Genomic DNA, 17557 nt, shown 5'->3' with positions numbered 1-17557 from the left:
ATTAAGTATGCTTCCATGCTTCAACCTAGGGATGCAGGGATGATTTAACTTTAAATATAATAAATATAATCAAACATGTATATAGACTGAAGGATAAAACCCACATGATCATCTCACTAGATGAAGAAATGGCCTTTGCCAAAACCCAACATCCCTTCATGATAAAAGTCCTGGAAAGACTAGGGATACAACAGACATCTCCAGAAATAATAGAGGTGATTTACACAGCAAGCCCAGAGCCAAAATCAACCTAAATGGAAAGAATCTCCAAGTATTTCTAATAAAATCAAGAACAAGACATGGTTATCCACTCTATACCTAGTCAATATAGTACTCAGAGTCTTTGTTAGAATAGTAAGACAACTGAAGGAGATCAAGGAGATACAAATAGGAAGGGAAGAAGCCTATTTATTTGTAGATGATATGATTGTGTTCATAAATGACCCTAAAACTCCACTAAAGCTGCTACTACAGCTAATGAACAGTTACAGCAAGGAAGCAGGATATAAAATTAATAAACAGAAATCAGTGGCCTTCCTATATATAAATGACAAACAGACTGAGAAAGAATCCGGGTAACAGTACCTTTCACACTAGCCTCAAATATATGTATTTGGATAACTCTAACCATGCAAGTATAAGACTATCCATATCAAAATATGGAAAGATCTCCATTTCCCCTCTGACCCTAACCCCAAGAGATCAGGAAGATCTTCTCTTCCAAACTTCCTACTTTCAACTCATCCCATCATCCCAGCCTCCAACACCAGCAGGCATTCCCTGCCAAGCAAAAGCTGAGCAGGCCAGGGACACAGATCCGACCTTCCAGTGTAGCTAGAAGTTTCTCTGTTCAGCCTAGCCCTGCTGTCCCACAGCTGCTTATAAAATAATCACTCAGAAGCTTATATTAAATACACACTGTATGGCCTGTGGTCTATGGCTTTAGCTTATATAAGCTAGATTTTTCAACTTAATTCAAGCCATCCTATTAATCTATATGTTGTTTCATGGCCATGGCATTACCAGTCTGCTGGCATCTTGCTGCTCTTTTAGTGGCAGGCTGGTAATCTCCTTGACTCTACCTTTCTCCCCTTGTATCTCTGTTTAGATTTCCCACCTGCCTCTAAGCTGCCTTACCATAGGCAAAAGCAGATTATTTATTAGCCAATGGGAGCAACACATGTTCACAGCATACAGAAAGATATCCCACAGCATCCCAGTCTCATTCCCAGCACTGTAGCTGACCTCCTGGAGTGACCTTTCTTCACTGTCTACTCTCTTTCCAAGGAGACTAAAGAAGCCACTCCTGGTTGGACTCTGTTCTCCTCTTTCTTGTGAACCTCTTCAGACACCTAGCCTATCCTCATTCTTAAGTGTCACCTCCCAATACTCAAAACACATTCTACCTAGAACTCTCAGTGGCCAAACTTCCAGGTTAACAAAATATTTCCTACCACACAACACATAGCCATCACACTCTCCTAAAATCCAGAGAGAAAACAGAAACTGAAGAACAAAACACCTCCCACCAAAAACAAAAGCAGATATCAGCAACTATACCTATGATCATCTCTATTCCAAATGCCTGTGTACCAGCATGAAAACACAATCAATAATAGCCAGAGCAATGTCTTCACTAAATTCCATTGACCTGACCACAGCAAGCCCTAAATATTCCAACATAGCTGAAGAACTAGGCCTTAAAACAGTCTGTATGAAGATGATAGAGGTGCTTAAATAAGAAATGAATAAATTCTCAAGGCAATCCAGGAAAACATGAACAGTTGGAAGAAATGAATAAAATGTTTCAAAATCAGAAAATGAAAACAGAAGCAATCAAGAAAACTCAAACTGAGGGAATTCTGCAAACAAAAACTTTAAGATTGCAAACAGAAACAATAGATACAAGCTGTACTAATAGAATATAAAAATTGAAGAGAAAACTTCAGGTGTTGAAGATACGCTAGAAGAAAGAGATAGAGGTCTGGTATAGAGGAAGGGAGTAGGGGGCATATGGAACTCCCTGGGAAAGGAAAATAGATTAGATTGGGATGGGGGAATGGTAATGCAAGTATCAAGTGGGACAGGCAAGGGAGATAGGGTGGAGGGAGTGAATGTAGGGTGAGACAGCTAGAACTAAGGGGCAGTTTAGGGGTGGTATGGAAACTAGTGAAGTGGAAATTTCCTAATTAATATATATGTGATCCTAATGAAGTCACCAAATATTGAGGGAGACAGAATACCAACTGGCCATCTACTGTCACCAAAGGAAGCTTCCAGTACCAGGACTGGGTTACATTCAATGGAGTTGGCCAAAGGGATCCTTATAAATCTCCAAACAACCCAGGTGATTAGGTTTTCTTTACAAATAGACAGCAAAGTCCCATTGCTGAAAACAATATCCACACAACTCTGTAGTAGGAATCTTAAAGGTTCTTATTAATAAAATTGGAGTGAATACTGGAAGGTCAGAGAGACAGAACAAGCCATAGCTATCTCACCTCGCCGAATCCTCAGCTGGTCCTGTTTCCTCAGACTGGAAGACTCTAAGTCCTCATCTGGAATGAATCCCAGCTGAATTGTGCTGCTTCAAAGCCTGAAAGCTTAACCAGCCAAATGCTTAACCAGCCAAATGCTTCTAGTTTCTGGTCCTCATGCCTTATATATCTTTCTGCTTTCTACCATCACTCTCTGGGATTAAAGGCTGGCTTTCTGGAATTAAAGGCATGTGTCACCATGCTTGCCTTTTCCCAATGTGGCCTTGAACTCACAGAGATCCAGAGGGATTTCTATCTCTGGAATGCTAGGATTAAAGGTGTGTGCTATCACTGCCTAACTAGTGGCTTTTCTGTTCTCTGACCCCAGATAAGTTTATTAAGGTACACAATATTTTGGGGAACACAATATCACCACACAACTCATTGAACACGATGCCTATATTGAGCATGCACCCTATTCTCTAGTGTCTTGGTATGGAGGGTACTCTACAGGCTACCAAAAGAAAAATGCAAACACCAACCCAGCCACAAAATCTTTAATCTACAATACTGTTCTGCCTGCAAAATATGCTAGGGCAATCGTTTCACAAAACTTGCCTTAGTAACCAAACAATGTCTGATTTGATTTTTTTTAATACATTCCTCTAGATTGAACCCATACCCAACACTGCTGGGGTGAATAAGAACCAGAGACTAGAGAGCCTAGAGACCTTGGGTAAAACCAATTAGTGTTTTTTTTTTTTAGTAACAATAAAATGACTCCAAATGATATTCTGCTATACTCATAGATCCACAGATCAGTGCCTTATTTAGCTATTATCAGAAAAACTTTCTCCTGCAGCACATGGAAACAAATACAAAGACCTACAGCCAGACAGTACATACACACACACACACACACACACACACAGAGAGAGAGAGAGAGAAGAGAGAGAGAGAGAGAGAGAGAGAGAGACCTTTGAACACACAGCTCTAAATGGGATATCTCCAGCAAATCCATCCCCTCAGTGCTCAGGAAACACACAGAGGAGGAGATGGAAAAGGTATAAGAACCAGAGTTGATGAAAGACAAAAGGAGAACAAGGACCTCTAAATTAGCTGAAGAAAGCTCATATGAATTCAGAGACTGAAGCAGCAAGAACAGTGCTGACATGGGTCTTCACCAGGTTCTTGGTGTGTATAATATAGCTTTTAGTTTAGTATTTTTATGGGACTCCTTGAAGCATGACTAGTGGGTCTCTGATTCTAGTGCTTTTCCTTTGGTCTCTTTTTGTTGTGTTGGTTTGCCTTGTCCAACTTTCATGTGATGGTTTTGTTTTATCTTATTATATTTTATTTTGTTGCTTTGTTATTATCTCTTAGAAACCTCTTGTGAGACAGAAAAGTATGGAACTGTATAGCAGGGGAGGTAGCAAGGTACTGAAAAGAGTAGAAGAAGGGGAAACTGTAACCAGGATAAACTGTACTGGAAAATAATCTACTTTAAATAAAAGGGGTTAAAATTCTAACAACGTTATACAGATACTGAAAACAAAATTTACAGTTTCATAAGGAAACACAAAAAGAGCAGGATAGCTAAAACAATCCTGAATAATAAGAGAACTGTTGCAGGCATCATCTCTGATGTCAAATTATATTACAAAGACATACTAATGAAAACAGCATTGTACTGGAACAAAAATAGACACATTGATCAACAGAACCAAGTTGAAGACCAGGACATAAATTCACACACCTGTGGACACGTGGTATTTTATGAAGAAGTCAGTTACACATACTGGAAAAAGGATAGAATCTTCAACAAATAATGCTGGTAAAACTGGATGTTGCATGTAAGAAGAATTAGAATAGATCCATACTTACCGCCCCACATAAAACTCAACTTCTAACTTTCTAGCACAGGCAATAAAATCAACACTTAATAAATGGGAGCTCTTGAAACTTAAAAGCTTCTATGAGGCAAAGGACACCATCATTCAGATCAAGTAGCAGCCTACACATTGGGAAAAGTTTTTAGCAACTACACATCTGATAGAGGATTAATACCAAAATTATTTGAAGAACACAATTCACTGAGCATCAAGCAAATGAACATCTCAATTAAAATATATGGTACAGATACACACAGAATTCTCATAAGTAGAAACCCAAATGACTGAGAAGCACCTAAAGAAATGTTCTACATCCTTAGTCATCAGGGAATATAAATCAAAACTACATTGATATTTATTCTTATACCAGTCAGAATGCCTAAATCTGAAAAACAAATGACAGCTCATGATGGTAAGAATGTGGAGTAAACAGTACAATCATCCATTGCCAGTAGGAGAGCAAACTAGTCCAGCCACTTTGAAAATCAATGTGAAACTTCCTCTGGAAGGTGGGGATTGATCCACATCAAGATCCAGCTACATCATTCTTGGACATACACCAAAATGATGTTTTATTCTACTACAGGTTAATTTGTTCAACCATGTTGATTGCTGCTCTAGTCATAATAGTGAAAATTAGAAACAGCCCAGATGTGAATACATGGATTCATGGATAAAGAAAATATGACACATTTAAACTGTTATATTCAGCTGTTAAAAAAACACAAAATTTGAAGGCAAATAGATGGAGAGAAAAAAATCATGAGTGAGGTAACCCAGACTGAAAAAGAAATTATGTCATATATTTGTTTATATGTGAATGTTAGCTGTTACTTCACTAAGAAAGTTAAAATCCATCTCAGCTCAGAAGTTAGAATATAAGAAGGATGGGGGCATGAGACATATCTCCCTAGGAAGAGGGAGAACTGAAACAGGTGAAGGAGAGAGCAAGGGGGACGGCAGATAAAATGACGGATAAGAGTCGTTTGAATGGTCATATGGAAACCTAATACAGTAAAAGATATTTAAAACACATACATTTCTGAAGGTGATCTAAATTAAATTGTCAAGTAATGGGGGAGACAGAGCCCCATCTGACATCTCTTGTCATCATTCAATACCATGAATGGGTTCCAAACATCTAGCCGAATTGTTGGCCAAAGAGGCCCCATTGGACTGCCAAACAGCTTAGGTTATTGTCAAGGCTATTGGTTATTCTCCACAAACTGATGGTAAGTCCCCTATTGCTGAAGACAACACCTACACAATCCTTTTAACACAGAAAATTCAAGCTGCTGCCTACATAGAACCTTCATGCATATGGACTAATGTTAATGTCACTGGAAGGTATTCTGCATGCTACCAAAGGCGAAAGATAAACACAAGTCATCTACAAAACCTTGATATGCAATGATGACCTGCCTGCAAGATGAACTAATGTAATAGTGGCAAAGCTTGTGGGAGTAACTGACCAATATGTTTGGGTTTAAGGCCCACTCCATGAACTGTAACCCATCCCTGACACTTTTGGGGTAGCCAGTAACCTGATACCAGGGACAATGGGAAAAAAAACTACTGTTCTGCTAAAGGAATACAGTAATAAAATAAGTAAAATAAGTAAGAACAGTCAGCTATACTCAGAGATCAGTGCCTCATTCAGCTAGAATTAGAGAAGTTTTCTCCTGCAGTAGAAGGAAGAAAAACAGAGAACCACACATGGACAATGTACAGAGAGTGGGAGATCTTGGGACAATCAGTCCTATATGTGATGTCTACTCAAATCTCTCCCCTCAGTGCTCAGGGAAACCTGTGGAAGAGAAGGTGGAAAGATTGTAAGAGTCAGAGTAAATGGAGGGCAGAGGGAAACAGGTCCCTAAAAAAAAAAAAAAAAAAAAAAAAAACCAGCAGGACCATCAAACATATAAACACACAGAGCCTGCTGGAGTATGCACAAGGCTTTAAGAGCCTGCGCTAGATGTGACTCCAGTGCTGAGAGAAGTGGACACAGGCCACATTCCTAACCCTGAAACATCTCCTATTGATAAACACTTGTAAATGAAAAATTAGTTCTCACCAGCAGAGTCTCATTGGGTATACAAACCACTATTGCAAACAGGCTTCCTGCCCAGCAGTGGTTGACCAACACAAAATAAAAGCAATCTCATCTTTAAAGGTTTTAGAATTTCTTTGATTCATAATGTTTAGTCATTGCTTTTTTTGTAATCTATAGGTCCTTTGAATATTATTATGGCTCATAGTTTTGTATTTTTATGGGATTCTTGTGTGCACAAACATATGTTTCTCTGCCTCTTTATGTGTTTCTTACACTTTTTTGGCCCCTTTTCTTCTGTCAGTTTGTTTAATTTTTCTTATTCTGTTTTTTAAATTAATTTTATTATGATTCTTCAGGTGACTGTATATTTTGTAACAAGAGACAAAAAGAAAGTATTCAATTGGAGGGAGGTAAGAGGCTATCCGAGGAGTTGAGAAAAGGAAACCATAATGTAAATTTATGGAACTCTCCTCCACTGATGGTGGGAATGCAAGCTTGTACAACCACTTTGGAAATCAATATGGCGCTTTCTTAGAAAATTGGGAATCAATCTCCTCCAAGATCCAGCTATACCACCCTTGGGCATATACCCAAGAAATGCTCAATCATTCCACAAGAGCACTTGCTCAGCTATGTTCATATCAGCATTGTTTGTAATAGCCAAAACCTGGAAACAACCTAGATGCCCTTCAACTGAAGAATGGATAAATAAATTATGGCATATATACACAATGAAATACTACTCAGCAGAGAAAAACAATGACATCATGAGGTTTGCAGGCAAATGGGTGGATCTAGAAAAAATCATCCTGAGTGAGGTAACCCAGACTCAGAAAGACAAATATGGTATGTACTCACTCATAGGAGGATACTAGATGTGGAACAAGGATGACTGGACTGCTACTCACATCACCAGGGAGGCTACCTGGAAAACACTAGGAAGACATGAGGATCGCCCAATGACAGAGAAATGGCTGAGATCTACATGAACAACCTAGACATGAGTGGGAGTAATGAAGGGCGAGGGTCGAGGGAAAGAGAGCCTGTGGGAGCAGGAGATCCCAGCTGGATCAAGAACAGAGAGGGAGAACAAGGAATAGGAGACCATGGTAAATGAAGACCACATGAGAAAAGGAAGAAACAAAGTGCTAGAAAGGCCCACAGAAATCCACAAAGATACCCCCACAATAGATGGCTGGCAATGGTTGAGAGACAGCCCGAACTGACCTACTCTGGTGATGGGATGGCCAAACACCCTAATAGTCATGCCAGAAACTCCATCCAAGGACTGAGGAATCTGGATGAAGAGATCCATGGCTAGGCCCCGGATGGCGCTCCGGGAGTCCAATTAGCGAGAAAGAGAAGGGTTTATATGAGCGAGAATTGTTGAAACCAAGGTTGGATAAAGCACAGGGACAAATAGCCAAACGAGTGGAAACACATGAACTATGAACCAAAGGCTGAGGGGCCCCCAACTGGATCAGGCCCTCTGAATAGATCTCTGAAGTATTCGAAGGCCACCTGGCCAAATATCCTAATTGTCTGTCGTGCTAGAAACCCCATCCAATGACTGAGGGAACTGGATGCAGAGATCCATGGTCAGGGCCCAGGTGGAGCTCCAGGAGTCCAATTGGTGAGAAAGAGGAGGGTTTGTATGAGCAAGAGTTGTTGAGACCAAGGTTGGAAAAAGCACAGGGACAAATATCCAAATGAAAGGAAACACATGAACTATGATACAATAGCTGAGGAGCCCCCAACTGGATCAGGCCCTCCAGATAAATAAGACAGCTGATTAGCTTGATCTGCTTGGGAGGCATCCAGACAGTGGGACCGGGTCCTGTCCTCAGTGCATGAACTGGCAGTTTGGAACCTGGGGCTTATACAGAGACACTTGACTCAGCCTGGGAGGAGGAGACTGGACCTGCCTGGACTGAATCTACCAGTTTGAACTCCATCCTCCGGGGAGTCTTTGCCCTGGAAGAGATGGGAATGGGGGGTGGACTGGGGGGAAGGCAGGGGGCATGGGAGAGGGGAAAACAAGGGAATCCATGGCTGATATGTAAAATTAAATTTAATAAATAAATTTTAAAAATGAAAAAAATTCCATATGCAATAAAAGAAAAAATAGAAATAAATTTAAATGTCTCAAAGTCAACTGCCATACCACCAATGACAAAAGAAGAGAAAATAATAAATAAAAATTTTGAAATAAATAAATAATTAGAGTATAGAGAAATTGAAAATGCAGTCCGCATCAGCTGGCCAACAGGTGAGAGACCTGCAGGAAGGTTGTGTCAACTGCCCTCATACCCACTGCTCTCTGTAACTTCCATGACCCACTCTGGCCAACCAAACCATCAACCCCATCATCCTCCCCTTGGGCAACCATCCACTGCAAAATCAGCAGCACCTATGCAAGCACCACATACTCCAACTGGAAGAATGGAAGCTTCTATACAAGCACTACCCAAATCAGTAGGAAGGAAATCAGACCCTATAGGCATAAGGATCACCCACACCAGTAGGAAGAACAGTCTCCATAGGCACCAATAAAGCCCACACAGGCCAAAGAACTGGAGGATATACTGAATTTAGGCACCCATTCCCCACAAACTTCAACCGAGACAACCTTACTGGACCTGAGGACCAGCCAACCACCAGAATGCTTGGCCATCCAGGCCAAAAGACAGTAAAGGAAACAGATAATAAAGGAACAAAAGACACATTCAACAAATACATCATAAGAAGCAACATTGTTACCTATAACTATCCCAAACCTAGATGGATAAACATCAGTGTAAGAATACATACAACAACATACAGGGCAATATAGCACGACCAGAATTCAGAGGTCCTACAAAAGCAAGACCTGAATATCTCAATGTAGATGAAGCAGAAGAAAATGGCCTTAAAAATAACTTTATGAAGATGATAGAGGGACTTAAAGAGGAAATATAAAATTCCCTTAAAGAAATCAAGGAAAAGACAATAAAAATACAGAAGAAATCAACAAACCCCTTAAAGAAAGCCACCCACCCCCCAAAAAAAACCAATCAAACAGGTGAAGGAAGCAGTTCAAGACTTGAAAATTGAAATAGAGACAATAAAGAAAATGCAAACCAAAGGAATTCTGGAAGTGGAAAAGCTAGGTACGTGAACAGAAACTAGAGATGTAAGTATCACCAACAGAATACAAAACATGGAAGACAGAATCTCAGGCATTGAAGATATGATAAAGAAAATAGATTCATTGGTCAAAGAAAACGTTAAATCCAAAAAATTCTTAATACAAAACATTCAGGAAATCTGGGACACCATGAAAAGACCAAACCTAAAAATAATAGGGATAGAAGAAGGAGAAGAATTACAGCTCAAAGCACAGAAAATATATTCAACAAAATCATAAAAGATTTTTTTTCCAACCTAAAGAAGGACATGCCTATGAAGGGACAAGGAGCTTACAGAATACCAAATAGACTGCACCAAAAGAAAAAAAGTCCCCTCACCACATAATAATCAAAACACTATACCTACAAAATAAAGAAAGAGTATTAAGAGCTCCAAAGGAAAAAGGCCAAGGAACATATAAAGGCAGACCTATCAAAATTACACTCGACTTCTCAGTGGAAACTGTAAAACCCAGAAGGTCCTGTACAGATGTTTTGCAGACACTAAGAAACCATGAATGTCAGCCTAGACTACTATACCCAGCAAAGCTTTCAAACATCATAGTCAGAGTAAACAATGTATTCTATGACAAAACCAGATTTAAACAATATATATGCAGAAATCTAGCCCTACAGAAAACACTAGAAAAAAAATCCAACCTAAGGAAGTTAGATGTACCCACGAAAATACAGGCAATAGATAATCTCACACCAGAAAATACCAAAGAAGGGAAACACACACATACTGTAGTGGGTAGCCATTCCAGTTTTGATCTGCAAGTTCCAACCCCCATTGAGGTTTTGGTAACTGTCATGCCTACAAGGCAGGGCCAAGAGTGGACTCTGAAGACCTGAGATCTAGATGCGCTGGCTTTCTTGGTTCCTGGATCCTGGACACTGGAAGTAGACCGAGCAGAGTTCTCCAGAGAATACTGCTGGACTGCACTACACCTCTTCTAGACCCTGTAACCTATCCCTTCACTTGTAAGTTACCCCACAAAATAAACCCCCCTTTTAATTACATGGAGTGGCCTTAATAATTTCACCAATAACATACTGCCACCAAAAAAAAATAACAGTAATTAACAATCACTAGTCACTAATATCCCTAAATATCAATGGACTCTATGCACTTATAAAAAGACAAAGACTAACTAACAGAATGGGTACAAAAACAGGGTCCATCCTTCTGGTGCATACAAGAAACACACCTCTACTATATAGACAACACCACCTCAGAGTAAAGGGTTTGGTGAAGACTTTCCAATCAAATAGACTTAAGAAGCAAGCTTGTGTAACTATCCTATTATCTAACAAAGCAGACTTCATACTAAAATTAGTCAAAAGATATTGAGAAGGACATTACATATTCATCAATATGGTACTTTCTCAGAAAATTGGCAATAATCTATTTGATTGGGTATATACCCAAAGGATGCTCAATCATACCTCAAGGACACTTGCTCAGCTATGTTCATAGCAGCATTATTCATAATAGCCAGAACATAGAAACAACCTAGATGCCCCTCAACCAAAGAATGGATAAGGAAAATGTGGTACATTTACACAATGGAGTATTACTCAGCTGTAAAAAAAGAACAATGACATCTTGAACTTTGCAGGCAAATTGATGGGAGTAGAAAAAAAATCATTCTATGTGAAGTAACCCAGACCCAGAAAGACAAACATGGTATGCACTCACTCATAAGTGGATATTAGGAGTAAAGTATAGGATAACCATCCTACAATCCAAGACTACTAGCAACAGTGGAGAGGGTGCCTGAACTTGCCATCTCCTCTAAACAGATTGGTGACTACACTAATTGTCATCACAGTTTCTTTATCCAGTAACTGATGAAAACAGATGAAGAGATCCACAGCCAAGCACTGGGCTGAGCTCCTGGAATCTTGCTTAAGAAAGGAAGGAGGGATTGTATGATCCAGGGAGATCATGAAGGGGAAACCCACAGAGACAGCTGATCTGAGCTCGTGAGAGCTTATGGACTCTGGACCAACAGTTAGGGGGCCTCCATGGGACTGACCTAGGCTGTGTGTGTGTGTGTGTGTGTGTGTGTGTGTGTGTGTGTGTGTGTCACAGTTGTGTAGCTTGGTCTCTTTGTAAGGCTCCTATTAGTGAGATCAAGACCTATCCCTGGTGCTTAGCTGGCTTTTGGGAACCTGTTCCCCATGCTGGATTACCTTGCTCAGCCTTGATGCAAGTGGAGGAGCTGGGTCCTTCCTCAACTTGATGTGCCATACTTTGTTCAAGCCCATGGGAGGCCGGCCCCTTTCTGAATGGAAAGAAAGGAGTAATAGAAGGGGAGCAGGAATGATGGGAAGTGGGGAGTGGGTGTGAAGGGGGGACCTGGGGTCGGTATGTAAAATAAATGAGAAAAAATGTTATTTAAATAAAATTTTAAAAATTGAAAATGAACAGCATAAAAGAAGGGCACACAGAAATGGAAACGTGAAGGCAATGGTAGCAGCAGCCTGTGTTAAAGAATGGAAAATTGAGAAGGAAAGAAATTGCATAAGAAAGAAAAAAGTTTTGAATATAAATAATACTGCTTGCCCAAAGTAGAAAAGAAGAATGCAAAAAGTAGCTTTAAAATGAATTAAATAGCAGACTGAACTTTCATAATATGGAAATGTGAAAAAAAAATGAAGAGGTAAAACAATAATCAGCCTTTAAACAACAACAAAAAGCCCTGAAATTATTCTCAGCTCCTTTTTAATTCCTTTATTACTGATGTTTCACAGGTGAAGGCTCATCATATGATGCTGGAATCTTCTGTGTTTACTGCCATTTGGACAGGAGCTGAATCCAGAATGATGAAGAGCAGGTTATCCTTCAGGGTTGCATTCACTATGAGTTTCCTTTCTTTGTAAAGCAGGACCTGCCACTGGCCTTGCTCAGCTTCACATTCTATGGTCAGGGCAGGTTTTCCCTTGTATCCAAGACTCCCCAGTTTCCAAAACCTATATAATTAATATCCAAGCTGCACTGTGATCAACAAGTGTGTTGAAGATTGTGGTCAGCAAACAGATCTCTGAGCTCTGTAGTGAGGGGAAGCCTAAGTGCTTTCAACACTATCCACAATTACCTTTCCTTATTGAGGGAGGATGTTGCAGAAACTGAATACCATGGCATTTAATTTTAAGCGTCAATTTGACACATGCTAAAATCAACTGGAAAGAGAGGTACAATGAAGGAGGTACCTGTCTGCAGGCTTGTGGGGGATTGTTTTGCATGTTAATTGATATGGAGAGAACCAGTCCATTGTGGGTGGCACAGTACTTTGGGCATGGAATCCAAACAGTGTAAGAGTGGAGAATGCTAGCTGAGATCAAGCACAGAATGAATGATCTGTATATTCAAATTGCACTGAATTGTGAATGTGATATGACTCATTTGAAATTCTGGCCTTGAATTCCCCAATTGATGGACTGAAAAAAATGGAGTAGTAGACAAACAGAATCTTTCTTCCCCTAATTGGTTTGTTTGCTTGGCTTTGGTCAGGATGTTATACTTCAGAAACTGAAATTAAAAGAGTAAAAGTGCTCTTGTAGACACTGGGACACTGCTTTAAACAGACTGGCCGGTAATTAAGTCTTTGATGAAGTTTCTCTTTTGTTCATTAAAAGAAAAGTTCTTTATAGAGTATATTTCGCTCACTGTTTGCTGTTCCCTGATTCCTGCCAGATACTCTTCATTTCCCTAAACACACACATTTATGTTCTTTTTCTCTTTCTCCTTGAAGAACAAACCATGGGATTTCCAAGGAACAAAGGCTGAGGACAAGGCTATATGTTGCTCTCCACACACTGACAGCAAGGTCCCATTGCTGAAGACAACACTACAATCAACTCGGTGAACATGAAGAAGTTGATCTGTTGTCTACATTCTATGTAATCTTTACACCTAAAATGCTCAACTTTTGGTACAAGAAGGTACTCTGCATGCAACCAAAAAAGAAATGTAAACACCAAGCTAGTCTCAAATGCTTCAACCTGCAATGGTGTTCAATGCTTCAATCTACAAATGGTGTCCTGCCTGAAAAATATGTTACAACAATGGTAGCACATAGCTTGTTTTAAAAGTATTCTGGAATTTTGACTCTTCATATGCTGCTGTGACATAGAACCTATTTTGAGATACAGGATGCTCTCTAGAAAACTCAGTGAAGAGAGGAATGACTTCAAATAGAAGCAAGCTCCAAAGTTAAGGAGCTGAAGAGATCAGACAGAAACACAAGCAGTGAAGGAAAATTTACTTTATTGACACAGGGACTGAGGAGGGATTGGGGATCTCTAGTTGGCAGCAATTGTGTCCTGAATCCAGTCCACATAGTTGCAGACCTTGGTGTACACACCAGGGAGGTTCTTCTGGGCACAGCCATAGCCCCAGGAGACGATACCCTGAAGTTGTCCGTTGCAAACCACAGGGCCACCAGAGTCACCCTGCAATGGAGAAATACAGTGTTTAAAGAAGTGGCATGAAGAATGATCACACCTGCTCTAACCTTAAGACCCATTCCAGTCAGCTTCTGACTTCATATGTTTTTCATTGAAACACATCCTCTAATCTTACTAATGAGATGAAAAGATATCCAGGGTAGAGATCACTTCCCCTGATCCCAGTGCATGAAACTTCTAGGCTCACAACTTTGAACATTCAAATCCCTCTCCCAGGAGAAGAGGTGTTTCATATGGAAAGGGAGTCACTCACCTGGCAGGAATCCTTGCCTCCCTCAAGGAAGCCAGCACAGACCATGTTGTTGGTGATTTTCCCAGGGTAGGAGGCTTCACAGGCAGCCTGAGTCAGCAGTGGGGCATCCAGGCACTGGAGCAGGTCTGGGTTATTCACTTTGAGAAAAGGTAGTGATCAAAGGAGAAATATGTATTAGAGCACCCCAGAGAACAATGATTTATCCCTGAACAACATGGCTAACTGCCAGAGAAATCATTAAGTATATAAATTCCAACAAAGAATTAAAGCTTTCTCAAACTGTAAAATGACCACTGTTGATCCTGTTTTCAGTATAATAACACAGTGTATATTTGTTCAATTTAAGGATACAGGAAGTGAACTTCTTGGTATTTTTTATTCCTTTGTTAACAGCAATACATTTTTTATAGTTAGTAGTTCAAACATATTTGGAAAGTAAAAGCAAATAAGTTCAAATCCAGAGACATGTCTGGTTTTGAAAACATGGGGAGGAAAGAATGGAGTAGGTAAATGTCATACTTACCACCTAAGCTAAGGGTGTTGCCCCAGCCAGAGATAAGGCACTGAGTGCCAGCAGGTGCACAGGAGGTGGGCAGAGCTACAGTGGCCACTCTGGCATTGAGGGTCACAGGAGAAGCTAGCTTGATCAGCATGATGTCATTGTCCAGGGTCTTTGAATTGAACTTGGGATGCCTGATGCTTTTGGCAGCAGTGACAAACTGCTCATTGCCCTCAAGGACATTGATGTTGTGCTCTCCCAGTCTCACTTGGATGCGGCTGTTGGAAAGAAGAGACATGGTTGAGATTTTCAACACATTACCCACAACACACTACAGGTTCCAAAACTTTACGTTCAGGGGTAGCTCAGAAGAGAAGCCCTTCAGTGAGCAACAATTTCTGGTTAGGCACCCTGGTCCTTTAATCTACAGACATTGTTGGTATATAGGAAGTAAAATAAAGGAGTGCGGTTGGGCTCTGATACCTCTGATACATCCATGGATGTGGACCCAAGTTGACATTTGATGTACACTTCACCCTCTGAGTCTTTGTTTACTACAGTAGAAACTATAACATATACTTCTTGCTTTGTTAAAAACTATTACTATGTAGAACCTAAACCTGTGGACATCAAAGCATTTTGCCAGAGCCCACACCAGTGTGACATAGGACCCTGAGAGAAGTTTACAATCTTGCTTCCAAAAAACAGAAATACTGAGCCAGAATCTAGCCCTGGGTTCATTGTCATCTTTGTGATACATACTCAGGACTGAGAACACACAGTAGAGACTACATTGATTTAACCAATATTCAGCTGTATTTCTGAAAACTTGGTGTTTATTATTCTTTTTAGCTAGTGGTCCTTATACAAAGGTCCTTATACAAGTTCTTGTCTGACTGTCTCACTAGTGTCTATGATAACAAGATCAATTCATCAGGGTTTAATGGTCCATTATAATACATACATATATATATATATATATATATATATATATATATATATATTATAACGGCCCATATATAATCCTTGCTGTATTATAAGTTTGTTTTGGGAAGTGAGAGGATTTCTATTCTGCATCTAATTTCAGTCTTGCTCATGATACTTAGCTGCTGCCAGCAATTCTTTTCTTCATGGCTTTCCCTAGTTACCTTACAACTTCACCACTTGCCCAATGCTATATTCTAATAATGTCCCAGGCCATGAGCTCTGCATCCAGGGGCCCATCACTTACCTCTTGTAGCAATGAGCTGCAGATACCACCCATTGGTCATTGATGAGGGAACCTCCACAAAAGTGGTACCCAGAGTTCAGAGACACCTGGTAGGGCACAGAATTCTCCCTGCAAGTGTATCCTCCTACGATCTTGTCATCATCATCAACAGGAAAAGCAACTTGAATGGAGATAGGAAATGAGAATAAACCAATTTATCAGGGTGCTAGAGGGTGAAGCCATTGGCTCTATGTCAGCTTAAACCCTCAGAATTTTTACTGAGCACAATTAGTGTAGGAAAACTGAGAACACTGTCTCTTATAGGTAACAGATTGTAGCGCTTCCCAGTACTGGCATCTGTAGGACAGATAGAGAGTTCCCAAAGGCCCCAGATCTCTTCTGAGCATCAAGGTTGGACTAACAAGAACTACCTAAGAACACAAATATTGGGATCCCATTACAAGTCAGTTCTGCCCATAGCCTGCTGTACTTATCCATCTATTATTTGTTTGTGCCTCCTGTGTGGTGGCTTCTTAGAGTCTCAGAAGGGAAAGCAACTAGAGAGGAAGCAGAAGAAGTCAATTCATCAGGCTGTTGGAGAGTGGATTGCTCAGCACCATATCACCTTCCTACTTTTTCAGTATTGCTATCTGAGCAGATAACTAAGACAAAGTAGAGAAATCACTGTCCCCAGTAGTCAGCACTAGGACACAATATCTTCCAGGGGAAAGGACTGCAGGGCAGGTAAGTGGATCCTACTAGGCTCAGAAGTCTTCCAAGTTCCAGGAAAAGGACAGAAGAAATGACCTAAGAACACGCTCCAAGGGGTCTGATTACATGTCAGTTACCTTGCTTCCCTCTGAAATTCATCAAGAACTATGTTGTTGGATTCCCCGTGCAGTTGCTGCTAAGGAATGTGTCCCCTGCTTTATTTTATGCACCCTCTGGTTGGCCTCCCTTTCTGCCTCAGAAATCAAGGCCCTGAATTCAACAAAGGATGTTGTGGAGAGTGCATAAGGGAGACAAGAGTAAACTGAAGAGTGAGAAACTACAAACATTGAAAATAAGATCCTGGAGAAGGTTGGACACAGCTTGAAACTCACCAGCAGCTCCCACAAGGGCCAGAACCAGGAGTGCATTCATGGTGGCAGAAGGTAGGGAGGTCTGAATGGGAGCAGACTTTTATAGGACTGAGGATGGAAAACTACCATTGTTGAATTGGGTTGTGATGTCATTGATTCTTACTGAGCAAACACACCAGTATTTTCCCCTTCTTGGATTCTTATGTCAACTCTTTTTGGTTTCTTGGTAGTCAGAGACCTTCAGGTGCCAAGAAAAAAATTATTCTCAGGAAAAGGTGAGGGAAACAGCTGATTTTTGAAAGGATGCTAGAATTCTGGAAACAATGGTGGTCAAGCTTTTGTCTACACACCTCTGCTTTACTCTATTAAATTCATGGGTATTGGAGAAAAAGACTCTATAGGATGGTTAGAAATCTGTAAGTAGACATTACAAGAAAACACACAGAAT

The 17557-nt window shown here is 40.4% G+C and overlaps 1 protein-coding gene across 1 annotated transcript; it reads right to left on the bottom strand.

Annotated features, from left to right (window-relative positions):
- Positions 1-13867: 13867 nt before the first annotated feature.
- LOC114688087 (anionic trypsin-2) lies at positions 13868-17170 on the bottom strand. The gene is made up of 5 exons (XM_028862694.2): positions 17131-17170; positions 16049-16208; positions 14842-15095; positions 14319-14455; positions 13868-14050 (listed from the first exon to the last, which is right to left on the bottom strand). The coding sequence occupies exons 1-5, from the start codon at positions 17168-17170 to the stop codon at positions 13901-13903; spliced, it is 741 nt and encodes a 246-aa protein (XP_028718527.1). The 3' UTR covers positions 13868-13900.
- Between the last annotated feature and the right edge of the window lie 387 nt (positions 17171-17557).

This window comes from Peromyscus leucopus, chromosome 3, assembly GCF_004664715.2.
Source record: "Peromyscus leucopus breed LL Stock chromosome 3, UCI_PerLeu_2.1, whole genome shotgun sequence".
In the NCBI taxonomy this organism is placed as follows: domain Eukaryota; kingdom Metazoa; phylum Chordata; class Mammalia; order Rodentia; family Cricetidae; genus Peromyscus; species Peromyscus leucopus.
The sequence above is the reverse complement of the archived record's forward strand: the minus strand, read 5'-3'. Positions and strand labels throughout refer to the sequence as shown.

Bases quoted from the DNA above. Each gene is read 5' to 3' on its own strand.
- LOC114688087 (XM_028862694.2), bottom strand. From the start codon at position 17,170: ATGAATGCACTCCTGGTTCTGGCCCTTGTGGGAGCTGCTG. The intron at 15,096-16,048 runs GTAAGTGATGGG...TCTTTCCAACAG, and splicing joins GCAGCTCATTGCTACAAGAG to CCGCATCCAAGTGAGACTGG. The intron at 14,456-14,841 runs GTAAGTATGACA...CTTTTCTCAAAG, and splicing joins CAACACCCTTAGCTTAGGTG to TGAATAACCCAGACCTGCTC.